The sequence below is a fragment of the Cheilinus undulatus genome, linkage group 12, assembly GCF_018320785.1.
Source record: "Cheilinus undulatus linkage group 12, ASM1832078v1, whole genome shotgun sequence".
NCBI classification, from domain to species: Eukaryota; Metazoa; Chordata; class Actinopteri; order Labriformes; family Labridae; genus Cheilinus; species Cheilinus undulatus.
The window spans coordinates 36,950,746-36,976,232 of NC_054876.1; the positions used below are offsets into that span (position 1 = coordinate 36,950,746).

Here is a 25,487-nt window from a genome sequence, read left to right on the forward strand (position 1 = left end):
GTGATCATTACTTTTGACTCATCCACTGAGCTGTCTGTGAGTTTAAAGTGAAAAGAGACAGTAAGGAGCAGCGGTGGACATTTTTACATCACTGTAGACAGTGCAATCTTAACAGAAGTGTGTTGAAAGAGATGATATAGATGCACATTTGATGCACACCTGTAATGCTTATTCCTTGAGGCCCCTAGGAGCGAGAGACCCAATGCCTGTCAAGGTTCAAGGTTCAAGGTTCAAGGCTGTCTTTATGATCCCTCTGAGGGCAGGTTGTTTTGCTGTCAGTAGATAATCATACATCCATGAGACCAAGCTGTTTCAGTGAGACAATGAACAATAAAATACAACAAAGTAAAATTAAATAAAAGAGTAGACATGGGTACATTATCTAATTGGTCTGTTAAAGCAATGGCAGCTGGTAAAAATGATTTTGGGGTCTTCTTCTCCTTCATGCTGTCAGGATAAATCTGCAGCTGAAAGCAACAGGGGCGTCTTAAACTCAGGAAACAAAAGATGGCTGTGTTTATCCAGAACTGATGGAGTCTTCAGCACAGTCCTAACTTACCACAAGTGCGTCATTTAGAGTTATTTAGTGTTGTACCTTTAATTTTCCACATGCTTTAACAGCATCCTGCAGGCTGTAGTGATTTTTTGAAACTAAAGAACCAAGTGATGAAGGAAAATGTCCCAATAGACTCAATAAAAGAAGAATAAAACAGTCCCATAAAAGTACTGATGACTGATGATGATGAGCATTGATGCCACTGATCCTACATTTCCCATAATGCAGCCTGATAGAGACTAAACCCCTTTGTGTCTGGTAAATGCCAAATCTTTCCTCCTCCAGACTTCAGGCTGTCATAACACAGACGGATCTGTTCAAGTTTCCAGGCCCAAAGATAACCGCAGTGACATCAGTGTGACATCACCATGGTCATTTATCACGAAGCACTTCAAAACAACGATTACAGAGCAGCAAGTCTCAAACTAACTGGAATAAATCTTTCTAGTTTTGCCAAGTTCACTTTGAAATATGCCTGTGAAGTTTTCAAGAGTCACTTCTGCATTTTTCCATATCCTGCTCTTGTAGATGAAAAAAACACCAGAACTTCAAATCTGCTGATCTTTAGCCAGGCTTTCTGCTTCATCACTGCCTCTGTGATCAATACCATGGCTTTCATTGTGTGTGATTACCAGCAACAGATTATAAACAAAACATGTCTTACCTGAAAAGAGTACACATAGCATTACTCATATTCATACCATAAAACAAATCTTTGCATCTGTTGTAAGGAATGGACACAAATCCATATTGCTATGGCATTTAAAACTCCAAGGAGGACAGTACATAGAGTCTGAAACTGGGTTTAGAGAGTAGGGGTGGGACATGGAAAAAGCCAAAGCTGGACTTGAACCCAGGCCACCCATGTACATGGAGCATAGCTTAATATAGACTTTCAGTGCCCCCTGTATCTTGGTTTTAGGTTTGTTGTTTTTTTTAATTTTCCTTTTTTGTCTTTTAACATCATAAACCTCTTTCAGAAACCAGATTGTGTCCCATTCTGCAAAACAGTGGTGAGAATTGGTTAATAGTAGCAAAAAAAAGTTGAAGAAATGGGTCAAAAGTTATCCAAAGTGGCAAAAATTGGTTTAAAGTGGCAAAAAAAGGGAAAAAAAGGTTAACAGTGGAAGAATTAAGGAAAAATAAGTTAAAAGTGGCAAAAAGTCTTGAAAATGGCTGTAAAGTGGCAGGATAACATGGGTAAATAGTTGCAAAAATTTGGCTAAAATTGAGTTTAATAGGTTAAAAGCGGTGAAGAGTAGTAAAATTGGCTTAAAGGTCAAAATGGGCTCAAAGGGGCTAAATAGATCAAAAGTGGCAAAAAAGTGGTGAATATGGCTCAAAATTGGAATAAAGGGCAAAAATGGATGTAAGTGGCAAAAGAAAAGTGGTAAAAAATTGAGGAAAATTTGTAGAAAGTGGTGAAAAGTATAAATGGGTCTAAAGTGGCAAAAAGTTCCAAAAAAAAGGCTCAAAAGTGTCAGAAGCGGACAAAATGGTTTCACATTGACAAAACTGGTATAAAAGTGTCAAAAAGCAGTGAAATTGGTTACAAGATACAAAAATGGGTGAAAAAAATTGTGCAAATGTGTTGAAAAATGGCATGATTTAAAAATTCAACATCAGACACAATAATAGCTTGACACACTTTTCAGTTTAAGTGAGGTTACTGTTAGCCAGGATGTTAGAACCAATGCTAATGGCCCAACACTCATGCATTGACCATGTTAATAAATCACAACTGGGTAGGGCCCACTCTGGGGTTTTCAAGGGTCAGGCCAGGCCTGCTGTTTGGTCCCACAGTGTAGTTTCATTTCTCCCAGATGTCTAAACCACTGCAGTTTGTGTTAAAAAATAACCATCACATGTGCAAAGAAAGACTAAACCTTAATGCTCATTTCTGATTTTATGCTCAGATTTGATTTTTTTTTCTCTGTTTACATTACTTTTTGAGGTGTGGTTGATATCAGACTCTTCCATACCCTTAAGTGGATTTAAATACAAAAGTGGCCCAAATCTGATTATAAAAGATCTGATTTCAGTGTGACTATTCAAATTAGCATGGAAAAATCAGACCTGAGTTTTAAAAAAAATCTGATTCATGTCACTTTGGCCTGCTGTTTAAATTCAGTCTAGATACAGTTACCATAACAGGATATTATTATGAATACGGGTTTCTATGTAACGCAATATAATGATCAAAGCTGAGATAAGGCTCATAACTGTAAGCCTCAAGTCCATAGAAACGCTCTCATAGACAGCTCTGTAGACAAATGCTGCTGCTGTATGCGCTGAGTTAGCAGAGAAGAGGCTGAATAGAGCGTACCACACAAACAAAAGAGACAGTGAACCTCATAAATGTCTGCTTTAAGCTAATATAAGAGTCTTTTTTGCTTTAAACTTTGCAGTTTTCTCTGTAAGTTTCATGAGTGTTATAGTTTACAGAAGGATCAAAACTGCCTCTTGTCCATTATGACATTAATGGTGCAATAAGTCAGCGCCTGGTGTAGCAGGTAGTTCAATTTGACTTTAATGAGGAGGTGGAGACGCTTCCCCCAAGACTCTGTCACCCTGCCACTGATAAAGGAGAGCGATAAAAGCCATAGAAATGAAAGAAGTTTAATAGAGCATAATGCAGCGCCATCAGCAGCGATCGATAACATTGATTTTGTCAAAACTCCTGCTGATCAAACTCAATACAGCAGATATGAGCTTTTCTATCATTTCTTTATTTGTAACCTTTGTGTTAGTTATTGCATTAAATTGTGTTGTGTGCAGGTGTTGTCTATCTTGTCACCCCCTGCAGCCTGCACCCAGCAGGAGGACATTTTGAAGCTTCCCTCCTCCTGTGAGCTCCCACTCACAGAACATGTCCTTTCCCGACACTTTATTTAAGCCTCACTGTTACTATTAGAAACATAAACAAGAGAACAGCCTGCCAGCAGGGCAGAATGAATTACTTCCAGCACAAAATAACTCAAAACAATATAAACATTCATATAACACTCCATATTTTCTAAATAAAACTTAAGTCATTTTTCATTATGTTTGAGAAAAAAGATGACTGAAAGTTGTGCATATTTGACCAGTTATACTAACCCTGCAGTTGTCCTATCCTTGATTTTCTGTCAGATTGACTGACTTTGTGTGAAAATAGCTCTAAAAGCGAGGGAACTGCTCCTCTGTCTGTTTAGGGAAACAGACTACTTGTCACATGGAGACCTTCCAGAAGCAGGGCGAAGATTATGAAACACTCCTTCACTGCTGTCTGCTAATAATCCACCCTGCCAGCTCCCCACAAAGTACAAAAGTACACACAACCTTTTGCGTAAAAGTGCATGTACTGTACGGCCGAAGAAGTCTGGATAATGTCCTCTAATAAAAATAAAACTCTGGGTAACATTTTATTCCCTTTCCTCTCGTAACTCTTTCTTATCTGTCAGTTCTGCATTAGGAAGTAGTAGGGAAGTACTCAATGTTGGTCTTGGTTTGTTCCTTATCTGTTTCCTTAATATCAAATCAACCCTGATAAGGTTTTACTTATTAACTTATGCTTTACTTCCATCTAGCTTTTTAAGTCTTGTGTTCCTGATATGACAGTGCTCATAAGACCCTAAAGAACCTGAAGCACAAGAGGGAGAACTCCTCTGATAACCAATCTGGGCCTGAAGTGCAAGGCTGCCTATGCCCTTTACCTTAAAAATGGGTTAAAATGGGTTAAAAGTGGCAAAGATGAATGGAAAAGGTGGTCAAATGGGATTTAAAAAGTAGCAGAAAAAGGTTAAAAGTGGCAAATATATTTTGAAGTGACAAAACTGTCAACAGAGACAAAAATAAAGTGTAAAGTTGCAAAAATTGGTTAATGGTGGCAAAAACCAACAGAAAATATGGTGAAAAGGGGTTACAAGTAGCAATAATTGATAAAATGGGGAAAAAAGGGAAACAAATTGTGAAATGTGGTTAAAATTGCCAAAATGGGCATATAAGAAGTGGTGAAATTGGGTAAATAGTGGCAAAAATGGCTCAACAGAGGCAAAAAGGTGGCAAAGGGGTTTAAAAGGGATAGAAATAGTTTAACAATGGCAGAAATGGGTAGAAAAGGTTGTGAAATGGGATTACAAATGAGCAAAAGTGGGTTAAATTGGTCAAAAATGGGTGTTAAAATGGTGAATTGGGGTTAATATTGGCAAAAATGTATTGACATCGGCAAAAATGGGTTAAATGTTGCTAAAGCAGGCAGAAAAAGTTGTGGAACGGGTTTAAAGGGAACAAAACTGGTTCAAAAGTGGCAGCAAAATGGGTGGAAATTGAGGAAAAATGTAATTTTTAAAAATGGGTTAAAAGTATCAGAAATGGGTAAAAGGTGGCAAAATTTGGTCAAAGAGGCAAAAATGGATTAAAAATCACAGAAATGGATAGAAATGTTGGTGAAATTTGAAAACAAAGATGCAACAAATGGGTTAAAACAGCAAAAATTGATTAAATTTAGCAAAAATGGGTAGAAAAAAAGGTGAAATGGCATTAATAACGCAAAAAATGGGTCAACAGAGGTAATAAAAAGCAGAAAGTAGAAAAAATGTTCTAATAGTGGAAAAAAGGGGAAAAAATGGTGCAAAGGGTTTAAAAGGGGGCAAAAAAGTGGTGGAAAGGGCTTTAAAGATGCAAAAATTGTTTTAAAACTGGCAAAAATGGGTGGAAAATGCAGTAAAATGCATTTATAAAAGTACCAAAATGGGTTAAAGGTGCAAAAATGTGTAATACGTGGCAAAAAATGAGTTAAAGAAGCCAAAACGGATTAAAGTGGCAGAAATAGTTACAAATGGTGGTGATAGCAGAAAAAGTGGTAAAAAGGGTTGAAAATGGGCAAAAGTGGTTCAAGAGGTGGCAGAAAAGGAAGTAAAAGGTGCAAAAATATGTTTAAAATCTGCAAAATTGTAAAAAGAAGCAAAAAAGGGTGGGAAAGCAGTGATGATAATGGTAAAATATGGTAAAACTGGAAAAAAGCAAATAGCAGCGAACATGGGGGTCAGAAATGGGCAAAAATAAATAACCTCAGCATCAGACAGAATAATAGCTTGGCACACTTTTCAGCTCCAAAATGAAGTAACTGTTAGCCAGGATGCTAGCAACAATGCTACTGCTAAAGCACACATGCACTGATCTGTTAATAAATCAGAGCTGAGGAGGGCTCATTCTTGGCTGAGCTAAGTCTGTGGACAGGCCGTCTGCAGTGTCCTGATGTCTCCCCTTCTTTAATGTTTAACCACACAGTTTATGAGATGAGGGCACGACTCTGTCATACATATATCATTGACCTGCTCATCTTGTTTTTATGACGCCCATGGCTTAGTTGGTTGCACGCTTTGCATAAAACTGGTGCTGTCTTTAAAGAAATGTCAAATTCGTGCATTGGTTTATTGTTTTGTAGTTTAAATATTTCAGAGACAAAACTAGAATAAATTTGCCCTATTTTAGCTTTTAAAAAGTTTGTTAAAAGTGTCTCATTTTAGCCCATGAGCCTAATGAATGAATTGTTTAAGCGTTGTTTGCACCTGTAGATGTTTAATATTGATCAAACCTGTGAAATCGGACTGTTTAGTGATGTTAAGTCTAATTTGTTGCAGGAAAACAGCTTAGAGACAGCCTTACACTTCGTCTCGTCCACGTTCTGTGTATGGAGCAACACTGGCCTGGCTATTTCAAACACAATATACAAACCATGAGTCTAAACACACCAGCACACTCCAGCACATGGCCTCTGTATTTACAGAACACGCATGAGTCAAAGCGGCGTTGAGCCCTTGAGCTGCTTGTGACACATAGCCACTAGTGAAGTGTCCTGCACTACAACCCCAAATAAAGACATAGGCCTCCGATTGCTGCCATCAGTCCTCCTCCTTGTGTCAGGGCTGGGAAGATGAAGTGTTTTTCTTGCGGCTGTGTTTAGGAAAGCCTTCCAGAGAACAGAACCCTGGGAAATGTTTGTATCATGTTGCTGTGCAGTGTGCAGGATTATGATCAGGGAACAAGCTTGTAAAATGGTGTTTGTCTTACATCATGCTGCATCAGTCTGCAGAGATGGGAGCGTGCAACCAATCAGGGTTAATTTTAAACTTTATCTGTGCAAGAGATTATGCAACACAGGCCAGCCTTACTCTTACTCTTCTATCTTCTGATGACTTGAGAGATCTTTGGACTTTTACTCTGGTGCCATCATGAGGCTGACATTTGTATTTTACACTTTAACATTTATCACATGGATTACGGAAACAGTTGATAACATTAGCATGATTACGATTATTGACTTTTCCTTCAGGCTGAATGCTGATACTTAAGTGATCCCATATTTTTGCATGTTACAACACCATCAGGATTTTTGGGCACACTGGTTTAAGAAACAGATGACTTTTGAAGCCTTAAGTGGACATGAATTCAGTCATATCTGGTTGCTTTTATAAAAACCGTCAGTAAATCCAGATTATATAGGTTGCATTGGTGTACAACTCCAGTTCCAAAAAAGTTGGATTGCGATGTAAAATGTAAATAACAAACTGCAATATTTGCAAATCTCAATCCATCTTTTATCCACAATAGAACATAAACAACATACACTATATTGCCAAAAGTATTCACTCAACCATCCAAATAATTTAAATTGGTGTTCCAATCACTTCCATGGCCACAGGTGTATAAAATCAAGCACCTAGGCATGCAGGCTGATTCTACAAACATTTGTGAAAGAATGGGTCTCTCTCAGGAGCTCAGTGAATTCCAGCATGGTACTGTGATAGGATGCCACATGTGCAACAAGTCCAGTGTGAAATTTCCTTGCTCCTAAATATTCCACAGTCAACTGTCAGTGGTATTATAACAAAGTGGAATGACAGCAACTCAGCCACGAAGTGGTAGGCCACATAAAATTACGGAGTGGGGTCGGCAGATGCTGAGGCGCATAGTGCGCAGAGGTCGGCAACTTTCTGCAGAGTCAATCGCTACAGACCTCCAAATTTCATGTGGCCTCCAGATTAGCTCAAGAACAGTGCGTAGAGCTTCATGGAATGGGTTTCCGTGGCTGAGCAGCTGCATGAATTAGAGCGGAGACTGAGAGCCAGGCCTTCTCACCCAACATCAGTGTGTGATCTCACAAATGCACCACCCCCAGGTTCGGTTGGCCCTCCCCGCTTGGAGGAAAGATCTGCCCTCCATGCTGGATTGCTCAGTGGGTTACCCAGCTGACTTTGGTCAGGGAGATTGATGGTTCAAATCTTTAACTTTGGATAAAAGTGTCTGTAACATTGTCACATCAGGAGTGCCACATCCATTTCCTGAGAGGGATGTGGTCAGGGGATGACTCAGACAAATCAGTAACATTTAAAGCCACAGACACAGAAACAGCTCGTTCTGAGAAGGGCTGAAACAGAGAGCTTTTTAGACATGCAAAAATCCTGTACTAGACCGTTTTTTCAGCAACAAACTTCACAGGCATGTTTTGGGACCTATAAGACCAATATAAACTTAGCTTAAAAGGGTAAAACATGTCCCCTTTAAATGGACTGAGGCACAATGTGGTTCTGTGGTCGGATTGATCAAAATATGACATTCTTTTCAGAAACCACAGGCGCTGTGTCCTGCGGACAAAATAGGACACTCCAGTTTGTTATCCTGGCACAGTTCAAAAGCCTGCATCCCTGATGGTGTGGGGCTGTACTTATCAGTATACCCCTGTTTTCTATGAATGCAAGATTAGGACTTAATGCCATGACTTAATTTTCCATTATGTAAGGTGATGTACAATGTGGGACACACATGGCTGACCTCTGCCATGACGACACGTGTCCCAGCATTTTGTACTGGTATATTAGTCGCAGTTGTATATAGCTCCCAGCCCATTTTTTTAGACAAAAAAAGCATTTAAACTCCTTGTAAATTTCTTCTTTTATCATGGATACCAGACAAACAGACACATATTTTGCAATCCCAAGAGAACAAGAAAAGAAACTGCTGAGGTTGACATAAACAACTTAAAATAAATCACTATCACGGGAAAGTGTATTGAATAAAACATATAAACACACTCTTAGTGCCTCAGTAACTTCCACCCACATCATCTGCGCCTTACAAGGATGTTATGGTGCTAAACTTGTCAGTATAGCTGCTTAGAATTGTTTCATACTTCAAAGTTCACTTATTATGAAGAATTGCAAACTTAAGAGGTGAAACAATCAGGTTATAATTCCAGTGTCTACAACAATTTCATGACATGAGCTAGATTTAAAGGATGTGGTTGTAGATTTTTACTCAGTCAGCATTTTCTGGTTCCCTATGGGACGGTTAGAGAGACGGTCAGAGAATATGTGGACAAATATGATTTAACAGCTAATATGGCTCTGCTGGAGTTTTGAAGGGTCAGGGACGATACTTGTCACTGCACTGCTTGCTCAGCTAATCTAAGTGACAAACAGGATGTTAAACTGTCTCCTTGTATCTGGTCTTTTGTACAAAATGCTGTCCTGGAACTATCTACTGCAGCTGGATTAAAACAAATGCAGTGGATATATACATCTGGAATCAAGTTAAACTAACTTCTACCAGTACTCTGGTGGTAGAAAGCAATACACTGGAATGAATGCAGTCATATACTTACCTTTGAACCTCAGAAGTCTGCTGGAGTCAGTGCTTCAACGTACCCCTTGTACTTTTATCTCACTTCAAAAACTGACATTTACAGTCCATTTTTGCAGCCAAATACCTGATTTAAAACATGATCTGGCTGTGATGTCAGACCTTTAAGCAGTGTCTTTGTTGGCTGCTTTCTTCTTTATCACCTGTGTTCATCATCCTGAGTCTAGTCCAGAGGGCGAGTACTGTGTCTGCAGGACAAATCCATCAGATCCTCCCAACAGAGATCAGACCTGCTGTGAGTTCACAAAGTTGTGTTTAGATCTTCACAATTCCCTGCTTTGTTAAGAAACTTAAAACTACATATTGCTGGCGTCAGTCAAAAACCTTGTATCTCCAAAATCACCAATTTTCAGGGAGTTAAAAAACGCTGTATGGTCATAGTCAGGATCTTTTTGACACTTCTTATTGCTTTAAAATTTGTTAAAACCCAAGGACAGATGAAAAGGGTGACCAACAGCACAAATTTATACAAAAAAATTAAATGAAAAATGGAGAAACGAGGTTTTGGCCCAACACCAGCGGTATTAGTAACTAGCTAATGTTAGCTTTCATTGACCCGGCTTTGAATTTTTTGCCTTTTCTGTAGTTTTAGAATCAAACGCTAGTTTTAGCATTCAGCTGTTTATGCTAATGGCATTTTCTAGGGCAGTGGCTAAATGCTAACATAGCTGTCTATGAACAAGCTATCCCAAGTCAAAACAGCAAAGTTGCTACCAATTAGCAAAAGGAAGAAACAGCTCACATTAATAGTCAACTCATTTTTGAGTTAGTAATGCTTCATGTTGAATCACACAACACCATTTGTCTTTAGTTTGGAGAATTCAACCATTTATAAGCTAATGGAGACAAAAGGCTAGGAGGCGCCAAAATGCTAACATAGTAGCTTATCTTGATACAAACCTTCTCAAACCGTCTCAGTAACAGTTGCTGACCCATTAGCTACAATAAACAGCTTGCATTAGCATTCAGCCACTCCCCCACAAGAAGCTTCCTCATGAAACCTTAACTTGAACATTCAGCTATTTGTGAGCTAATGAGTAATGATTTCTTCACTGGGAACTGATTCAACAAGAACATAGGCAGCTCTTAATGCACACCAACAACAGGCTATTTCCCAAGTTAATATGTCATAGTAACTAAACAACAGCTAACATTAGCTTTAAGCAACTTTTCATGAAGGACTTTTATCATTTTCTGTTGTATTGAACTGCATTATTGAATGTTACAGCTTAAGCTAATGGTACAATTGGGTATGTATGCTAACATTGTTGTCTAGATGGACAACAGGCCACAGAGTAAGTCAGTAAGGTAGAAAGCCTATCCACTATTAACACCTAGCATAACATAAGCAATCAACCACTCCCTTGTGATTTTTGCCTTTCCATCAAACTTGAATTCAGGAACCCTGCAGACAAATCCAAGTTGATATTATGGTTCCCAGGACGTGATTAAAAACTGACAAAGATGTTTATCCTGATAGACAGGCCATATTTAAATCTAAAACAATGGCTGCTAGACCATCAACCTGCCAGGCAGCAATTTTAGCTTGATGCTTAAATTACAGTTAATAGGGTTTTCTGACAAGAGTGAGGTGAAGAATCATAGAGAGGAGCTGAATGCTAATGTTAGCTGTGGTCTGGTTAGGGGTTGCTTAAGGGGAAAGCTCTTTTAGGGCCCGGCTTTTATGGGGGCCAGTGGAGGTCAACTAAATCATGGTCCTGTATTGTTATATGTGGGTATTTGTATATCAATGTACTGTTTATGTTGTTTGGTCTCTGCATGTTGCCTCTTTATGTAGATTTTTAATTTTTGTTATTTATATGCTTAATGTACACTCAGTATACCATCAACCTGCTGGAGACTACAGGTGGAAATTAGCCTATGGCTACAATCTGGCACATTTACATGCCCATGTTTATATGCGCTGTCCCCTATCATGAATGAAAGAGTAAATGGTTCATTGTAAAGTTAAGTTATAAAAACCAAATGGACAGAATAAGCCTTTTTTCAGCTTTGTTTTTTCTTGGTAATGTTAATAATGTGGATGGACCTTATGAACTAAACCTTTTAGCCCATAATGCCAGACATTAAAGCAAAAACTCCACAAAACTCAGGACGCTAGAAAATACAGGAGCAGAAACCAAGGCAACTTTCTTAGAACATCTGAACCCAATAATAAATTTGTTAACATGCTTTCCAGCTCAAAATGAGGTTTCTGTTAGACAGGATGCTAGTACCAATGTGACTGGCCATCACGTATGCACTCATATTAATAAATCACATCTTGGGACGGCCCATTTTTTGGGGGGTTTCAGAGGCCTGGTCTTTTCTGTGGGCAGGCCTGTCATGAGTCTGAATTCAGTTTCTGAGTTTCCTGCAGTCCTTGTGTTTCTGTATGAAGTGTGATTTTTCATTTCGTTATTTCAGCCTGACATGTTTCTAGTGTTATTTTGTATGTTGACCTGTTACATTCATTATTCCTTGTGAGTTAAAAGTGTCTCCCTAGTTTGTATTTTTGGTATTAAATGTTATTTTGTCATCCTTCCCACCTTGTAGTTCTTTTTAGAGTTTTTCTAGCTTCCTCTGTTATTTTTTAATCCTTGTCCCTTGAGTCTCATGTCTAGTTTAACTTTCTGGTGTTTTCCCTCCTCTGTGATTGTGTCATTAGTCTCACCTGTGTTTGATTGGTGTAGTCTCACCTGTGTCCAGTCACCCCTGTATATTTAGTCTCTGATAGTGCTCCTGTGTTGGATAGTCATGTGTCTCTGCCTGTGAGTCTACTGCCTTTTCACCTACTGCAGGGGTGTCAAACTCAAGGCCTGGGGGCCAAATCCGGTCTATGGTACAGTTATCACCGGCCCTTAAGATCATATATTTTTATTTGACTTATTATGAGGTCTACAGATTTCCTCCAATGTAGAAATGCAAGCTTTAACCTTGATGATTTAAAAAATAAGTCATGAAAAAAATTGAAGAATAAATATGCAAAAATTCAAGAGTGTATGAAATACATCTGTGCTTTCATTTCATATTTTCAAATTTCTCACAGTTATGACTTCAACACATGATTTTGTATTCTAATTTCTTACTTTGACCTTTGAAAATTTATTATTTTGACTTTTAATCCCATTTTTCTTTTTAATTTTACTCACCATTTGAAATTTAAACCCATAATTTGACCTTTTAAACTCATGATTTTATCTTATATTTTGACCTGTAAAACTCATGTCAAATTTAATCTCATGTACTTGCCTGTTTTGACCTTTTGAACTAATAAGTTTGACTTTTAATCTCAGATTTTCAGCCTTTAATCTTATCATTTTGACTTTTAAATCTAAAAATAATTTATCATCTGTGTTGAGTTTTTTAAAAATTAACTCATTACTGTTGAAAATAAGGTTGACTGTTTATGGGTAAATGTTGACCCTCTTTGGCTCTCAGTTTAGACCTAAATTTAGAATCCGGCTCCTGCTATGACTGAGTTCAAATCCCTGTCCTGTTTTTTTGGAGTGAGTAGTTTTGGTTTGGATTTTCTGTGGCCTGAGTTTCTTGTTAGTTTTTGTTGAATTAATTTTTCTTTGTTGTGTTTTGTATTTGGGTCCTCCTCTTTTGTTCACCATTTTTGACTCTTGGCAAGGCCTGGCTGTCTGAAAGTAAACGAAATATATTGTATCTAAAAAAAAATGAAGCATCTTATTAAAAGCAGGTGATCAAATGTGCTTATTTAACCCTAAAACACAGCCTTTTGTCCTGTGATTTGCCAAATTCTCTATTTTATATTCATGCAACTAATCTCTGCTCAGTAGGACATACTTCCTAACTACGCATTTTCTTGTCCAGGTTATTCAGCCACAATCAGATTCCTTTTTGGTTGGATTTTCTGAGACAATTTATTCTTAAATATTTAAATACCAAAATAATCATCCCATCAGGGAAGCATACACCATTCAACACATTCATTTCAACTGAAACTCCATTTCAATACATCATCATCATCATTTTAAGCACCCTTTTCCTTTTTTAATTCACGTAAAAACCATATATTTCTCTCTTTGCTCTTCTGAACAATCAGTGCTGCTCAGTTTTTCTTCAGACCAACAACACACACCTTTTATTATTATCATTATTATACCTGTTCTTTCTGATTATGTTACTCAATGACTTTTCCTCTGTAGTGGATGACAGACCAGATGTTAGGATGGTCTCTTCCACAGAGAAACCTCAGTAATGTAACCAAAAACAAAGAAATGAGGTCACTACGCTGGGTTAACATACATTGATTTTCAGGTAGGCACAAAGTCAGAGAAATAAGCCTTCACATATCACTGGTATGACCAGTTTGATCATAACTCATTAAGGCGTACCTAATGGTGTCAAAAGACCTTATTAAATATGCCAGAGCTGTAGCTGAAATAGCTCAATACTAGAATGATAACAGGAACCATGAGCAAGATTTGCAGATATTTGCTGTTTCGTATCATTGTTGTTGGTTTTTCTACAAAGAAATAAAATGTACACCTTTTCTTTTCTAACCTATTTCACATTTTCCTCTCAGGACTTCCCACCAGTTCAAACATCTACAAGAAAATCCACATTTGCATGATTAATAAGTTACATTTTTATACATACACACATACAGAAGGGGAGCTTGGAAGTTGCTTGGCACATTCTCATGCTTGACCAACCTCCTACAATCTTGATAACTATACAAGAGACGTAGTAAAACAGGTCTTCTCACACCAGCACCTCCCCCCGGTCAGTCATGAGGCTTCAGCATGTACAGGAGATGAAACAGGAGCCGGTTAAACACTTTGTCTGCATAATCATCCTGCAAAAAGGAGGGCATACACAACCCAATGCACTAAGTAACATGGAACAGTTCAGCTGTACATACAGTATCTTCACATACTGATAGACTCATAATTTAATCTGTATATACTGTATCTTAATATGCTGGTACCAGGTATTCACAGTGACTCTAAATTAAAATTACAAGAGAAAGTTTGTACAAGAAAAACAACAGAGTCTGAGTGACTGGCGATCGTTTGGCATCCCTTTTTGTTGTGGTGGAGTCAGTTCTGTTTGATTTCTCTGGGATCAGTAGAGCTGCCTGGGCTTTTTTGTTGGCACTGAGGAGAAGCGGTGTGACTCCTCTGAACATCGTTGTGAGCAGCAGTGGACACAAAAAAAAGGTGAGGTAAGGTGGCATCAGGGGGATGAGATCGTCTCCACCTTCTTATGTTGAGCAAAGACATAACCCGGGCATGAAATAAAGTACAGCGTGTGCCCTATCCAGTGCTGATTTTACCTTAAAAGAAAGTGCAAGAACGACACAGAAACACACACAAACACTCATCAGGTATTGTCCTTATCGCTACCACTCGTAAGCCACAAAACTTTCACTGTATCATCCGCCGAACACAAAACATATTTAAATACAATATTCTCTTTTTCACTATTACTTCAAGGTGTTGTTTTCAGACACCTAAAGCTATGTTGCCAGCTGACAGAGAAGCTGCCTTTTTGGGCATTTTGTGGTTCAGGCCAGCTGGAGGAGATCTTCTACAGTATGGCTGCTACAATAGTGAGGTTAGAAGAAAACAGCTACATGGAAGGAAGCTGAAGCAGCTCTTTCCTGCCATTTTCTGTGTCTTCAGGAGAGGTATAAAACCTTATCAGTATCACTTTTTTCCAGGAGCATGCTCAGTTCATTTTTTCTTCATGTCCTTTTAAGATCTCCCTTAAAACTCCAGCATTTCTTGAAATACAGTACAACTGAGAGAAGACGAGGGCAGGGGAGGATGTCCTTACGTAACTGAGGCGACTCTGTTACCATCATTACATTTTTTTGAAGTAGAAGGCCGCCTAAAGGCTCGTCATTGTCACGTTCCCTTTTTTTTGTTTTGTTACACAGCTCTCCCACACTATCAGCGCCACACTCATACACTGCAACTACACGTCTGGCCTGGAGGATAGCAACACTACTGTCAACGTATATTATTGGTGATATATATTTACACTTTTGGTCATTTCAGATAAGACACCACCTAACATGCTATACAGTGTCTCTCAGTCTTAATTGCCACTTTTTTATGCAAGTGCTATTCAGCCCAGCTTGTCAAGTATTTAAGCAAGGTACAGTAAGAGATGCACACACGCACGCATACACACATGCTGCGCACACATCCATCCATTGCACTAATAGAGAAGCACTCTGGCAACCAGCAGCCTCAGAGCCGGTCGGTCTGTGAAGGTCATGGGATGCAGAAAATGTCCTTTTTTTTTGTCTTTTTTATGAGTTGTTTTTTTGCATACTTCCTCACCAGCAGGCAGGTCCAAGATTCAGGATTGAGACTGTGATTAAACACAGATTAAGAAGGATAAGTGTTTTTTGTCTAGTTTGCAAATATTTATGAGAAAAACAAGTAGTGCACAATCATGTTGCACGAGTTGCATCTCTGCTGATTTGTGTGTTATTGTGCATGCAGCGTCGGAGCTAACAGGGCTTGTTGACGTTGCACAGCAGCTCGGTGACTTTGATGAGGCGAGCCACCGTGCTCTGAGACTCCTCCTGCAGCCGCTGGTTGTTCTGCCGGAGGCTCTGCACCTCGGCCTGCAGCACCGCCTTGTCCTCTTTCTCCTGAAAGACATCGGCACACAACAAAAACAAAAGCCGTCGCTCAGATCGCTGTGGCAGGAACAGGAGGGGAGCGACAGGTACAGCGGTGGCTTTAAGGCAACTAGTGGGCACACAAACATAGAGCTTGAAAGAAAAGTAACACAAGGAGTGTAGAAAAGCTCACTGTAGTGGTGTAACTGAAGCAATAATTGTATGAACTGAAAGACTGACAGAAGAGTCTTTGCTTTGAGGTTAATGCTGCTGAGAGGACTAAGCAAAAATGTGATCATCTATAATAGGTACATGGCTGTATTTAATGACTGACATCAGTTAAAAAGCTACTTACTATAAAATGTGAAAATAATGCATTAATCCATCACCAGATGCTTAAGGGGTTGTATTTAAATTGATTTTTGTATCACACCAACAGTGCAAAACCTGAAGACTGAATTGTCTGCAAAACAGAAAGAAGTACAGAAGCCCTAAGTGGACATGCATCCATACATTTTCTTTCATCTGACCTGCATCTTGACTTATTTTTCTTGTTGTCTCAGAATTAAATAACCAGCACTGCTATCCCAAAGTATACAGACCTGTGCATAAGTTTTAGGCATGTAGGGTGATAAGGATTCACTGCAGGTCCCGACAGCCACAACAAGTCAAGCTATACACATGTTGCTCTCTCATAGCAGCCAAGGTCGAGCTCAACGGCATTGCTTTTCTCTGGGCCTTTTCCCCCCTAGCTGCTGGCGGTTTTTCAGGACCTTAGAAGATCCACAGTACAAGCTTACTAGCCACATCCACCTCTAACTGCTTCTCAAAGGTGTGGAATTCATTTTTTTCAACAGATTTGCCTCAATTTTTTTTTGCCAAACATGCCTAAAAGATCTGTACAGTACTGTATGTTACATGACTCTGCAAGGTACACAATTTCTTGACAGTGAAAAGTACAGTGATTGGTCATGTATTATTCAGTTTATCTTTGAGTCAGAGTGGACTTTTGAGCAAAGTTTAAAGAAAATTGTTCAAAGTGTTCTTTGATTATCACCTCCAGAAGCAAGGGGTGAACATGAGGCTCAATCTACATGTTTGGATGCATGTCTGCTTTGGACTTCCGTAGAAAAGCAGCAATGTTTCACATTTTAGTTGTTGAAACTACAATATGCCTTAATATTGCTTTTAATAGATATACAGTGTTGGGGGTAATCGTTACAAAGTAATATGTTAGATTTTTTTTTTTTTGGTTGTATACAAGTAAGGTATCACTTTTGTTTTGCTTTTAGTTACCCTTTTCCTAAAAGTAATCTTTTGCTTAAAAATGAAAAACTGCTGGATTCCTTTCTGCCACAAAAAAGACAAAGGAAAAAAGGTAGATTCCCAAAGCCTCTGCACTGTTTCTGTTTCTCTCCTACCTATTAGCATAGTGAACATGGCTGTCAACACGCACATGTCGCTGTGTAATTATTCACTCTATGTTGATTTTTTGTATGAAAGGAATAGTGAAAGAAAAATTTAAAAGCTCATGATGTACAGTTTCACTGAACAGCTGTGCAGCTGTTCCAGTGTGGCATACAGTATTTCACACAGCTTATGCGTAATACTGTATGCCTCTGCCCAGTTTGTTGTCAGAATGTGGGGCTGTGAAGATTTTCATGTCCGTTAGTGTCAGATTATTGGGCTGTAAAGTGACGATGGAGTCCACATATTTAGAAGCTGATGTACTGTCTTGATAACTGTGGAACAAGTAGATAAAGGATTTTAATGTTTGGTCATGGAAAAGTACTCTAATGTGTTACTTCTCTCAGTATGTAATACAGTAATGTAACCATTTAGTTTAAAATGTAACGGCCCCCAACACCATATATAACATTACTCAATAAAAAAAAGTTGTTTTATATAATTTCAGCCAATCAGATAATCCATAATAAACTAAATGCCGCACCACTTGCATCGTTTTAAGTCATTATTATCTAACAGTAACAGATTAAATGAGAAATTGATTATAAAAATATATAATAAATAATGAGAAAAATGTTTCTGCAGTCTGAATAAATAAAAAAACGTTCCATTTAATCGGGATAAATGTTTATATAATGTGTACACACAGAGACAAAAACACTGTTTACAAAACAGTTCTCAACACAAAGTCCACTTGTTAGGTGACTTTATCTGCTGAAGGCCATGAGAAAGGGTTAAAAGTGTCATAATCACGAGTGGACTCTGTGTTCAGTCTGAAGTCCGACATACAGTTTTCTTTGAAAATAAACAACAACAAAATTATGTTGACTAGAAATATAATTAGAAAATACTAATAACAGCATTTGAGGAGTTGACATAAATACATTTTAAATATGATATTTGAATATTCAAAAATCTGCAAATAGTACTGTACAAATTTACAATAAAATTCTTAATAAATAAAGGAGTGTTTTTCTTTTCATGCCTGTAAGCCAGCTGTGCTTTGACATGCCGAAAGGACGCGTGGATTTGTAAACAACAGGGCTGCATCAGAGAATAAAGGTGGTCTGGCTCCAGCGACAGAAGCTGAACAGTTGAAATAATCTTTCCTACCTGCTGATTCTCCCCTGGAGCTCACTGAAAAATACACTACAGAGACAAACATTCATGAAAGTCAAAGCACCTTTTGCAGGTCATCTTGCAGCTTCTTCAGCATGGCTTCCAGCTGTGAAACTTTCTCCTCTAGGTGGCCTGGAGAGTCACTGCAGCAAAGGAAAGCAGTGAAACTTTGTCAGAAAGAATAACAATTTCAAAGTTTGACAGCTGAAAATGCAAATAGTTGGTCAGGTTTGTTTTTGATAATAACTTTCTGTTTGGTTGTTGAATTGTGTGCCGACCTGTAACTGCCTTTGATGTAACCTATCATGGCTGCAGTTCAATTTAGTTATATCACACGGGAGGAAGTGATTTACTGATGTACTGTCATTTGGTAAAAGGCAGCAGTTCAGGTGTTGAAGATAACCTCTGCTATGCTGATATTTAGTACGACATTTAACCTTCAGTGATATTTTGTCACACAACAGTTACACAAGAAAACAGCGGTTAAAAATAAGGTGTGTCCCTTTAAAGAGGCTGTGCATCACAGCATGGGTCCAAGGAAGTCCTGCTCCAAAGGCCCCTTCAGATGTGGCCAACAAAAGCAGCCTTCTTTCCCAGGCCAATGGAGGATCCATCTGTTTAATCCTCCAAAGATTCACTGCCATTTTCCCTTTCTTTTGTAAACCTTCACTTATAATCACAGTCTGACACTGCGAATATCAACAGGCATACTGGATAGAGAGAAAAGAAGTCAAAAGTCCAGCCAGGAATCAAATATCTAGCTGATATCTTTGTAAATCACAGACTTATTCAATATTAGCACTTTCATGGAGATTAAGAACAGCAACGCTAAAATTTATGATTTAATGGGCCAAGAGAAGAGGCACATGAGTCACCTTTTGCAATTCAGTAAAGTTCAAAAGACTAATGTTTTAACAGGCCGTGGCTTCATCAGTGCAAAGAAGAAAGACCAGAAGAAAAGTCAAATGAATTGGAGTGGGAGTTTAACTGAGAGGTGACAATGACACTGAATCAGACATGATGCCTGTATGTGAGTTTGCATGCGCAGAAGTGCATCACTGAGTCAGCCTGCAGAAGACTCTTTAAGGGGGAGAGAAGGCATGGCATCAACTCAAACAGTTGGACACCGCTAATAAAGTATGAATAACTAACAGAGATCAAAACCCCTTGAACCCGAAGGTCCCCCAGTTGGGGGACTTTGAGAGGCATTGGCAAACACAGTGTGAAATAATGCACCAATCACAAAAGAATCCGTGGCGGAAATAGAGGCCTGCGTATTGACATGCAGCTACATGCCAACCGCCAAAAAACTCAAAACTCAAAGAAGAAGACATGCAGCTTCATATGAGCAAATGTCGCATTACGCACCAGGACGTGGAGCGCACGGCATCTACTTTGTGTACAGTTGTTTTTTGATCGTTTGCTTCATTTTTCTAAATTGTGAGAAAAATATGGCTGGGGTCAAAGAGACCTTTTACCACCAAAGAGGTGTTTAAACTACTGGAGGAGGACGCTGAGAGTACAGTGTGTCTTGATGATTCCTCATCAGAGGACGAAGACCTCATTTATCCAGACAACACTGAAGACAGCAGTGACTCGGATTACTTGAGTAATCTTACTCCATCTTTGGAAAGTTACGGAATGTCTTATAAATGTTGTATTGAAAGATTTATTTCTGTCAAAATTTCAATATATTTATAGCTAGCAGCTTTTTTGTGCCAAAATGCCAGCTTAGTGTTATTGTCTGATGCCATGACACATGACACATTTTGTGTGTGTCTATGTGTTTGTACGTGCATGTGTATGTATATGTATATGTGTATGTATGAGTATATACATATGTGTATATTTTTATGTGTGTGTTTTGACTTCCCCAGCACAGTGTGTTTATTTTTTACCACATTTTTTGCTTTTTGTGGGTTTACATGAATTGCAATTTCCCAAGCAGGTCACTGAATAGATATATTATTTTTTTTTTCTACATTTGGGTTTAAAGTGATAAGGATGAGGATGTCAAGCCACCCCTGGTCAGTGTCCCAGGACCTTCTACCTCAACACCTCAAACAAAAGCAGGTAGACACCTGGCTCCAGGATTTTTACCACCTGAAAAAAGAATATCAAAATCTGCAGAGTGTGAGGAGGAGGACAGGTGGCATGACAGAGAGGAGGAGGACATCAAACCTGACCCTCCCAGATTCATGCCTGCCAGGACCCCAGGCCCCACATTTGATACCACGGCAGCATGGTCTCCGCTAGGCCTCTTCCAGCTTTTCTTGTCCACGTCTGTTGTCAGGAAAATAATTGACAACACAAATGCTAATGCTGCTAAAAAAAAAAAAGCAAGCTGGGATGGCATTCAAGTGGGAAGTGCTAACGACGAAGGACTTTTACACATTTCTAGCCATCATCATTTTCACTGGCCTTGTGACAGTCCACCACAGGTCAGATTATTGGAGGAAGAAATGGCCTTACAACTTTCCTGTCCCCAGTGAGTAGATGTCACGTGACCGTTTTGAGGCAATCGTGTGGTCACTTCATCTTAGCAACCCACAAGAAGATGAGAAAAATGAAAGGAAAAGGAACACTGCCCAATACGACAGACTTTTCAAGATAAAGCCTTTCTATAAGAGATGGTGGATGCATGCAAATCCCATTTTCAGCCCTATCAGAATCTGTCTATTGATGAGAGGATGGCTGCTACCAAAGCCTACATTAGCATGAAACAATATATGAGGGACAAGCCTACAAAGTGGGGGTATAAACTTTTTGTGCTGGCTGACTCTTCAATAGGTTATACCTGGAATTTTTTTGTGTACCAAGGGAAAAGAGAGTCCCTCACAGGCCATGGCCTGAGCTATTCAGCCGTGATGGACCTTTTGCCTTTTCCTCTCCTCGGTAGTGGCTACAGGTTGTACACAGATTATTTTTGACATTAGCCCCACTCTCTTCACTGATCCGTCCAAAATGAACATTAACTCTTGTGGCACCATCTGGAAAAACCATCTTGGCTTCCCACAGACCCAGATGAATGACCTGCCCAAAAAAGCTGAAAGAGGGGACATTGGATGGATCAGGAGTGAGAAAACTCCTCTTTGTGAAATGGATGGACACGAGAGAGGTGACGATGAGCTCCACGTTGCATCAAGCCTACAGTGGACAGACGGTGAGGAGAAACGTGAAGGAGGCTGGTGTCTGGAGAAACAAATCCGTACCTGTTCTGGACTGCATCTTGGACTAAAACAAGAACATGGGTGGTGTGGATTTGACTGATGCACTGCTTGGACTCTACAGCGTCAGCCACAAAACACCGAAGTGGTACAAGACTTTTTTTTACCACTTAGTGGACATAGCTGTCGTCAACAGTTTCCTCCTTCACAAGGAGCTGTTCAAGTTTAGGCAGGACCCCACCCAGACAAAGCCCATGACTCACAAGGTTTTCAGGGAGCAGCTCGCCAGGGAGATGCTGAAGTTCGCTGAAGGCTCAGCAACCACACCATCACCCTCATCCACCTCACCCACCACTTGCATGCCTGCATTCTTTGACAGCGAGGCATCAAGGCCCAGGAAGCACTGCAAGAGGTGTTATGATGCTGGAACACCCAGGGTAAAGACTGCAGTGTATTGCAGGAAGTGCCATGTTCCTCTCTGCCTCTCCTAAATAAAAAACTGTTTCCAGCTTTGGCATGATGGCCAGTAACTTTTTGATGGCCATATGAACAACTATGTACACAGTGTACATAGTTGTATTAGTTTTATGTGTGTTTTTACAGTGTGAGTTTTTATGGAAATACTTTTTTGCACGTTTACAGAAACGAAGCACAATGTAGAATTGTGTAAATAATGTAAATATTTTAGAAGTTTTTTTTTTTTTTACTGTTTGTATTGTTACAGAAATGTTTACAATTTTACCAAAGTAAATCTGCAGTGCAGTGTGTAAAACTGAATATCAACATCTAGAAATGGGTTCTAGATTGCATTTCTCTGCTGGAAACTGTGGCAACCAGTTGAATTTAATGTGCATCTGTAAAGTGACTACAATACAATACAATACAATAACTTTATTTATCCTTTTTTCCTCTATGTTACCATGGAAACATGTAGAAATCCAAGATGGCGGCATCCATGGAGGGGACCTTCCCTATGTATGAATTAATGGTTTATTCTGAGTTGTTTTTTTTTTTTTTAATAGCTATTTTTGAATTTAGATGACTAAACACTTACTTAGACCGTCTTAGAAATGTTTTACTTTATTTTACCAAGTTTGTTCAGCTAAATGCTACTAGGCTAAATATTACACACTGCACCTTTAAGGTGCTTTACGTGGTTATTTTTGGAATGGGAAATATACAGAGGTCTGGTTGAATTTTCAAAAAATGGCCAAAAACTGTTGCATTTGGATGTATTGGTCACGTTAGTGATATATAAATGAAATATACAGTTTTGTACATGAGAAAATTCAGATGTGCCAAACTGTGCCAAAATGGCCATTTTGGAGAACTTGCCTGATGAACTCTCTGTACTAAAACCTCTCTAATTTTGTTCTACTCACTTTATTAATGTCAACCTTCGCAGAGATAATGTTCATATGTTGTGCTATGGTCTGATAAAGGTTTAGAGCTGCAGCTGCATCATTTTCAAAGGAATATTCATTTTTAAAATGTTTGCTGTGTGCCATCTTCATTTACTCTTCACCAGTATCACATATACTCATATTAACACATCTTAACAAATCTCGCAAGTGTTCCCATTACCATGACACCAAAATTATTCAAATAGACCTTGTGTTTGCAGAGATACACCCATTTTATTGTGAGTATGCAATTTTCGAGCAGAAACCAAAATAACAGAAAAATAGGCTCAGGGTTCAAAAGGTTAAAAGAGTGGAAGCTGAGAAGAGGAATGTATGCAATGATCAAGACAGAAAGGGAACTAATAGAGTGATCAAACTAATATTGAACTGTCTGCCTCACAACGTATGTAGAGTAAAGCAACCCACCTCTCTTTTGAGTCTTTCAGCTTGCCGTCTGTCTGGTCAGCTCCAGCTTGGGAAGGGTCTGCAGCTTTACGGTCTATGGTGAGAGGAATTATACAGATTAATAAAATTCAAATGCAATATAAGCAAAACTTACAAGTATAGATGATGGAGATAAAGTTAACAAGAGTGTAGCTCCTCCAGTGAAAATGTCCTCTCAATATACACTATATGGTCAAAGGTAAGCAGACACTTAAATGTTATAGATATACTCTATATCATCTTAGTGCTTGACAAAGCACAGGATTTTTGAAAATTTAAGTGCAAGAGTTTACCTCCATTAAATCAAAGCAGCATCAGTGCGGTTAGATAATCGTATTAGGTGAAAAGTCATTTGGTGTGAGTTCAGTGGAGAGCCTCCCCAAGGTTTTTCCATTTTACAGGGGGATTGTTAGCTCGAAACACTTTAGGCTCTTTCCTGGTCTTTTTTCTACAAAGCTGGCGGCTTGAAGTCCGTCCTGGTGAACCTTACTCAACATGTGCATCGTCTAGCACTTTATAGAGGTCAGACATAAACCTGTCAGGCTTCAGCATGGCGTTGAGTACAAGAGAGGATTCAGGGCAGGTGTAAAGGACAAAATAATGCAATGCACTTTGAGAAAAAAAAGTTGAAATGAGGAGAAAAAGTTGAAATGTCAAGAATAAAGTTGAATTTTTGGCTAGTCAAACCTTATTAGACTATAACAAACAGCGGATCTTGACTGTCTCTACAAAATGCCCTATATAAATGGAGAAATCCTTTCCTTCGGCTCATAAACACAGTGTGGTTGTCAGTGTAAGGACTGAAGAGAAACTACTAAAAAAAATTGCCTCTGTTAAAAGAGGAATCCGAATTAGTTGGGAAAGGAGACTGCTGTCTGATCCTCTTCTGTACTCAAAGTTGTATTCAACTTTATGCTCAAAATAATTCCGTATATTTTCACTTTTTTCTCAACATTTCCACTTTAATCTTGAAAGTACATTAACTTTATTCTTGTAATTTTTACTTTTTTACATTACTCTTGTAATGGTATTTCAACTTTATTCTCAATAACTTAACTTTACTCTCAAAATTTCAACTTTATTTCAACATTTTGACTTTATTCGTTGTCACTTTGACACTTACGATGCAAAACATGATGTTAAACAGATGTGGCATCTTTATGTACTTGAAGTCTGCAAGAATCATGCAGAATTCAACCTCATCATTGCCCATTCACCAGAGGAGACGTTTCCTGAATATTACCTGCTGTATTTACACATCATTTTACTAAAAAGATCCATATAGCTACTGTAAGGATGAAAACATGACCCTTTTTATCTACACATGTAGCTCATTGTGGACCTTCAAGAGTTTTGTGCAAAAGTAGCCAGAGTTGTCAACAGACATTTGGTCATATTTTTCTATTTCTTTCTTTAATTTAAGGGTAAATACAACATTATGTCATTATCGTTTGCTCAGTAAGTGTGGTGTGCCCATGTCAACAGTCCCTCACCCTCTCGTGATAGAGCCTCCAAGATGCTGCGGCAGGCCGTGGCCAGGTCAGCGATGGACTGCCACTCCTCCTCAGATGAATCTGTCGTTTCTGAAAGAACTGAGGGAAATAAAGCTGTTTTATAAACTTTTTTTTTTTTTTTTTTTACTGAGCAAAAGAAAAAAATAGCAGGAATCACATACAGCTGTTCTATAGTAACAATAAGCCACCACAAGGGGGTGCTGCTGTGTTAATGCTGATCAAACTCCAGGGCACATGAGTGAGAGCAATTTAAGGTCATTTATTCTAATGATTGTTTAATCCAGAGAGGGTATAAGCCATTTTGCGGCTTTTTTGGTCATATTTGTTTTCATTTTTTTAATCATTTTGACTGTGTTAAAGCTTGTAAATTATGAAACGTAAGTTTTTCAATAGAATTTTTCTTAATATCAGACCCTGTAACCAGTCAATAATAAGCTCTGGGAACTTTTTGTATACACTCAGAGTGTTTGAGACAAGAATGCCCCATTGAAACCCGTTTAAATGATAATTTTGATCCCCCAGCCA

General features: G+C 38.7%; 1 protein-coding gene across 11 annotated transcripts in view; it reads right to left on the reverse strand.

Annotated features, from left to right (window-relative positions):
• Window positions 1-13,114: 13,114 nt before the first annotated feature.
• Window positions 13,115-25,487, reverse strand: part of zmp:0000001168 (signal-induced proliferation-associated 1-like protein 2) — a 73,991-nt gene continuing 61,618 nt past the window's right edge. For 6 of the 11 annotated variants that reach the window (XM_041801001.1, XM_041801004.1, XM_041800999.1 and 3 more), the window contains 4 exons: window positions 24,942-25,040; window positions 23,431-23,503; window positions 18,499-18,577; window positions 13,115-15,878 (listed from right to left, as the gene is read on the reverse strand). In XM_041801001.1, coding sequence (XP_041656935.1) covers window positions 15,735-15,878; window positions 18,499-18,577; window positions 23,431-23,503; window positions 24,942-25,040 — 395 coding nt within the window. In that variant the 3' untranslated portion in view covers window positions 13,115-15,734. Of the gene's footprint in view, window positions 18,578-23,430; window positions 23,504-24,941; window positions 25,041-25,487 lie in introns of all 11 variants that reach the window. The other 5 variants (XM_041801009.1, XM_041801005.1, XM_041801006.1 and 2 more) reach the window with 5 other exon arrangements.